At 40.1% G+C, this 6,031-nt stretch overlaps 1 protein-coding gene across 1 annotated transcript; it reads right to left on the bottom strand.

The window, feature by feature from the left end:
* Positions 1-1,012: 1,012 nt before the first annotated feature.
* On the bottom strand, positions 1,013-4,056 carry LOC132851720 (extracellular calcium-sensing receptor-like). Its single transcript, XM_060878706.1, has 6 exons — positions 3,953-4,056; positions 3,539-3,830; positions 2,588-3,403; positions 2,287-2,514; positions 2,046-2,169; positions 1,013-1,920 (listed from the first exon to the last, which is right to left on the bottom strand). The coding sequence occupies exons 1-6, from the start codon at positions 4,042-4,044 to the stop codon at positions 1,013-1,015; spliced, it is 2,460 nt and encodes an 819-aa protein (XP_060734689.1). The 5' UTR covers positions 4,045-4,056.
* Between the last annotated feature and the right edge of the window lie 1,975 nt (positions 4,057-6,031).

Genomic DNA, 6,031 nt, shown 5'->3' with positions numbered 1-6,031 from the left:
TCGGTTTCCTCCCCCGGTCCAAAGACATGCATGGTAGTTGATTGGCATCTCTCAAAAATTGTCCGTAGTGTGTGATGGCGTGAGTGAATGAGAGTGTGTGTGCCCTGCGATGGGTTGGCACTCCGTCCAGGGTGTATCCTGCCTTGATGCCCGATGACGCCTGAGATAGGCACAGGCTCCCCGTGACCCGAGGTAGTTCGGATAAGCGGTAGAAAATGAATGAATGAATGAACTCTGTTTGCTTTCTATCCTTGCATTTGCGTGTGGATTCACTAAATTCCAGGAGTTTCGTTACCACAACATAAAGTTCCTGGAAGTCTTGGAAATACGCCCTCTTTCAAAAAAAAAGGAGCATTCCTACGATGGATAATGAAGGACAAAACAGTCATACAGGTAGATTTGATATTTTATATATATTATGCTTTATTATCTTACAGTTAAGCTATTTTCGAAAACAAATAAACAACCAAAAACTACGGTTAGAGTTAGGGTTGGATTATCAAATAGGCCACGCCTGCCCGATGACACAATATCTGTTACGCTGTTCTGAAACCCCTGGAAATAAGTGCATCCCATTCACCCGAACCTAATGGGACAGAGTCCAGCTGCTGAGTTTGTCACAAATACGTATTTTGCCAATTTTCCTTATAGTAATGTTACTCCACAAGGAGAGATAAACAGTCATTTACACTGCTTGGGGAGATTTACTTTTATTAATGATTTTATTGCCATTTACAATGCACTTACAAATGTGTGTGGAGTGTGTTTCTTAAGAGAGGTAAAATATATGTACACTTATAAATATATGTGAAATCATTGTTGTTTATGACACCAAAATTCTTGCACTAACCATATGTAAATTGTACTGCAAAGTCAGATAAAATATTGTCCACAGATATTGAAGTTCTAAATCTATACCCTGAAATATTTTGAAGGCGTTCATTTAAGTTAGTATGTGTTTTTTAAAAAGGTTACTTAATTTTCATATAGATGAAGATCTGGACAGCTTAATTCAATTCACAGGTGCTTTACCCATCATTTGCTTCTTTGTATTCTTTTCTGGTTTCAGTATGATTATGTAACATTTTGGAACAAATATGCAGAATAATAAACCAAAGCTTGATGCTAAAATAGCAAATATCTCTACAGCTACAGTGAATTTTCCAGGAGAGCTGACATAAGCAGGAATAAAAGTGATCCAAACTGCACAGAATATAAGCATGCTGAATGTGATGAATTTGGCTTCATTGAAATTGTCAGGCAACTTCCGGGCCAGAAAAGCCAAGATAAAACATAAAAGAGCCAAAAGTCCTATATAACCCAGCACAGCCCAGAAACCTATAACTGAGCCTACATGACATTCTAATATAATCTTTTCCTTGTAGTAGCTTGTATTTTTGTATGGAAAAGGAGGAGATATTGTTAACCAAAGTACACAAATAATGACCTGTACAAGAGTGAAGGCGAGTACACTGAGTCTCTGCTGTAGAGGCCCAAACCATTTCATGACATTACTGCCTGGAAGTGTAGCCCTGAAGGCCATTAACACCACTACAGTTTTCCCCAGAACACAGGAGATACAGAGGACAAAGGTGATCCCAAATGCTGTGTGACGCAGCATACAGGACCACTCAGAGGGCTGACCAATGAATGTGACTGAACAGAGAAAACACAGAGTCAGAGAAAAGAGCAGCAGGAAGCTCAGCTCAGAGTTGTTTGCTCTAACAATTGGTGTGTCCTTGTGTTTAAAGAAAATTACAGCAATACTAATAGTGATCAAAACTCCTAACAAAGAAAATGATACAAGAATGATTCCCATTATTTCCTCAAATGACAGGAATTCCACAAGCTTTAAGACACAGGTATCTTTCATGTCATTAGACCACAGTTCAGGAGGGCACTTGATGCAAGATATAGAATCTAAAGAAAAATAAAATCACTTTAGGTAGTTACATTGAATTATATTTTGTTTATTAGTCTAAGAAAGTTTTTAATCCTTCAATGGCTTGTCTACATTACTAACACAAAACACTTTTTCATTATACCTGTTATATTACTGATTTCCCCTTCTGCACATGGTATACAATCAAAGCAGCAAATTGGCCTTCCTTTCTGTACAGCCTTCCTGAAGCCCGGGGTACAACTGTTACTACACACAGAGACTGGCACCTGAAAATCATTTTTATAGTATACTTTTAATAATACATCTCTAAAATGATTATTGTACATATTATTATTATTATTATTATTATTATTATTATTATTATTATTATAGCTGTTATTTACCTGTGGTTTATTGTGGGCCCAGACTATACTGTTGTTGTTAAACAACAGCTGAAGGTGTGTTTGCAGAGAGGCATCATAGAAGCCCACTTTAACAAATACTGTTTTACCATTGTTACCTTGCTGCCAGTTCAGCACATCATAGCGTGCTGCTGGGTCTCCATTCTCATCAAAGAATACATCCTCTCCAGTTGTAGTCGTGAAACGAATTTTCTTCAGCTCATTCACTATCTAAAGTAAGAATTGCATACTCAGTTATAAATATAAATACATATTTTTACTGAGTCTATTTTGTTACACTTACCTTCCAGGGTTGCTGGTAATCTGCTAATTTTGTACATGCAATAGCACCTTCTTGTCCATTTTCCTTCTCTGAACAGCCATAACTGTTATGTAGGGCATAAGCCACAGCATACACAGCCTTATAAACATTACTTGCAATTCGTAAGTCTGAAACATCTGTATAAATATTTTGAACTTGAGAGAGGCTTTCATTGCCTTTGCACAACTGTTTCATGTCAAAATTTTCCTGTGTTAGAAATTTACATTGAAATATGGTCTCGAAAACCTCTTTGTAAAGACTAACATCAGTAACTAGATTAAGCTTAGTCAGAAATGACCCTAGGCCATTGATACTGGCTTTTGGGATAGCAAATCCCACAGACCCCTTCAGAATATGTTGCCATTCAGCATTGGCAGTGTTCACATCGGAGATCCAGGACTCACTTCCAATCCACTGAAACCCAGTCATGTTCTGCAAGACCATTTCCCTCAGAAGAAAAGGAAAGTCAGAGTATGCAACAAAAGCTACAATGACTTTGGAAGTTGAAGCCTTGATAATCTCAACTACATTAAGGATTTTGTCTCTGGAGTCTGTCTTAAAAAATGCTTTGGAATATTCAATGCAGATTCCCTCTTCTTTGGCAGCACTAATAAATGCACTTATGCCATTATTCCCATAGTCATTATCACTGCACAAGGCCCCCACCCAGGTCCATCCAAAATGTTTGACGAGCTTTGCCAAAGCTCTGCTCTGGAAATAATCACTGGGAATTGTTCTGAAGAAAGATGGGTGTTTTTTTCTGTCACTTAGGCATGCACATGATGCAAAGTGACTAACCTGTAATAAAGGTCATTGGTTTAAATATAAACTGTACATAATACCACTCAATAGGTTTTCATTTCATTAGAATCAATACAAATGCAAAATTAATTTCAGTTTAATGCATGTTTACAAATTGAAATTAAGATTTACCACAGGAATCTGCAAAGGTCCCACTGTAGTAGAGATGGCAACAGTGGGGCTAGATGATGATTGTCCTATAATTGCTTGAACAGTGTCAGGTTTGGAGCAGTGCACTGAAGTTGTATTTTCTCCATAACTGTTGACTAAGGACAAAGCAGCTCTTGTGGTCATTTCAACTGATCCACATGCATCATATATTTTATAACCTAAATTGATGCCAGGCAGAATATCACTTCTGTTGTTGATTTCTTCAATTGTAAACATCATTGTTTGTGCACTTTGAAATTCTCTAAGGTTCAAACTTTGGAACAAAGTCACAATATAAATCAAAATAATTTTTAAAAAAGTTACAATGCAAATAATTAAGAAATATGCTTTTAACATAACCTCATTCATTTTGAAATTCTCATAATGCCCACTCACCTTATGCATTCTCCTTTCTTAGGCCCTGATGTGAATGTTTGTGTTGGCTGCTCCCATTTGTTGTGGAAGGAAAAAATCCCACCAATCAGCATATCCCCATCCTTACTGAGTTGAGGAGGATTGGGCAGTCCTTGGATGCTGCAGGGAGGATCAGCTGCTCTCACCTGAGTGAACAGAAGCCATGTGTGCAAGAAACTCATTCTCATCCCTTCCCGAATCACCTAGAACTCTAGGTTATATAATCCTTTTTAAGTCCCCCAATACCTACACGTCAAGGTGTAGTGATTACTGATGCATATGTACTAGCTCATTAATTTGCATTATATCTTCTAAAACCCCCCTGTAATATTCCAATTTATTCTGTACATAGAATTGTATTGAATTGATGGTCAGAGTAGGACATGACTCAAATTGTGCATAGTCACAGGCAAACAATAACTATCTACAACTTTATATATTCAGTGCATTCAGAAACTATTCAAACTCCCTTCATTTTTTTTCAAGTTTATGTTGCAGCCTGACACTACAATTGTTTATACTAATTTTTTCTTATTAATCAACATCAAAATGTTTGCAAATGCTTGAAAAAGGTAAAAATGAAAAATCACATATACATAAGTATTCAGATCCATTGCAACAACAATAACGTTCAAATGCACTGAAGTTGTATTTTCTGTACGCCCATTGACTAAGGATAAGGCCTTTCTTGTGGCCACATCAGATATTCCAGTAAGGAAGAATATCACTTCTGTTGTTGATTTCTGATTTACAAGTACCGTTTGCTCTGCACTTTGATATGTAATTTGTGTTCGATCTTACACCAGAAATTGATCTGAAAATAGAATCTACAGAGATCATAAACAAATAAATGGTTCTCAGGATTCACTACAAGATAAATTCATAGTTCATTTATCAGATGAAAAAACCCAGATACATTTCATTTGTTGTTATCCCATGATGCTCTGAGTGTACTACGTACAGTAAGACCAGACACGTAGAAGAAGCGAGAAGGACAATCGAAAAAGCGTGAAGTACTGAATGTGTGTGTAATGAGTCTGTCTGTGTTTCTGTCCTGTTTCTGTCTGCTGTCTTTCCTGGTTGTTAATTGTTTGCTCTGCCCACTCTTTGGTTTCTAAGGACATTAATTGTACTCCTTCTCTCCTTCAGGTGTGTTGTCTTTGTCTCTAATTAGTTCCGCTTTGTCATTGGTTCCTGTCAGCTATATATACTCTGTTTGTTCACTTCCCTGGTGTTGGTCGTTGTTGTAAGTTGGTGTTAATGTTCCCGTCTCCTGTGTGCTCTGTATTCTGCTCTGTTTTGTTTGCCTGTTTCTTGTCTTGGTTTAGTAAAAGTCTAAAACTGCATTTGGATCCTCATTCGCCTTTGTCCAACTCCGTGACAGAATGACCAACCACATGGATCCAGCAGAGATTTTGTTCCGTTTATGTCAGGGGGATTCCCTACTGGAGGAATATGTAGAGGTGTTCCTGGACTTGTCCAATCAGGTGGATTTTGGGGAGAGGGCCCTCAAGGACCTGCTCCGGCATGGTTTGGAGGACGGGTTGCGCTACCTAGTGCCATTGGGCCGAGAGGTGGGGCCTTTCACGGACCTGGCCAACGTAGCGTTGCTCCTGGGCGGGTCCTCCCTAACTGTGCACAGGACAGAGTTGGACACCGGCCCTAAATATTTTTTTGGGGGGGGCAGTAGGCATCGGGGTCCGTGGGCTGCGGAGCCAGGCCAGCCATGGATGCCCGAGGCCCCTATGGTACCTCGGCCCGACCCAGGCCTGTGTATGCCGGTGACCGAACCCGTCCACATGGGTGCCAGACCGGAAAGCTCGGGCGAGGCCCGGGGGAACCGGCTGATCGCCAAGCTGGCGGACACCCCGATGGTGCTGGTTCGGGCGGCCGGCATCCCTACAGCACTGGCTGGAGCACCTAAGGCACCTGAAGCATCCGAACCCGCCGACGCACCTGGACCTGCTGAAGCGCCCGTACCTGCTGAAGCGCCCGAACCTGCTGAAGCGCCCGAACAAGCTGAAGCGCCCGAACCTGCTGAAGCGCCCGAACCTGCTGAAG

This window comes from Tachysurus vachellii, chromosome 9 (assembly GCF_030014155.1).
Source record: "Tachysurus vachellii isolate PV-2020 chromosome 9, HZAU_Pvac_v1, whole genome shotgun sequence".
Taxonomy (NCBI): domain Eukaryota; kingdom Metazoa; phylum Chordata; class Actinopteri; order Siluriformes; family Bagridae; genus Tachysurus; species Tachysurus vachellii.
This window is presented reverse-complemented; position numbering and strand designations above follow the sequence as displayed.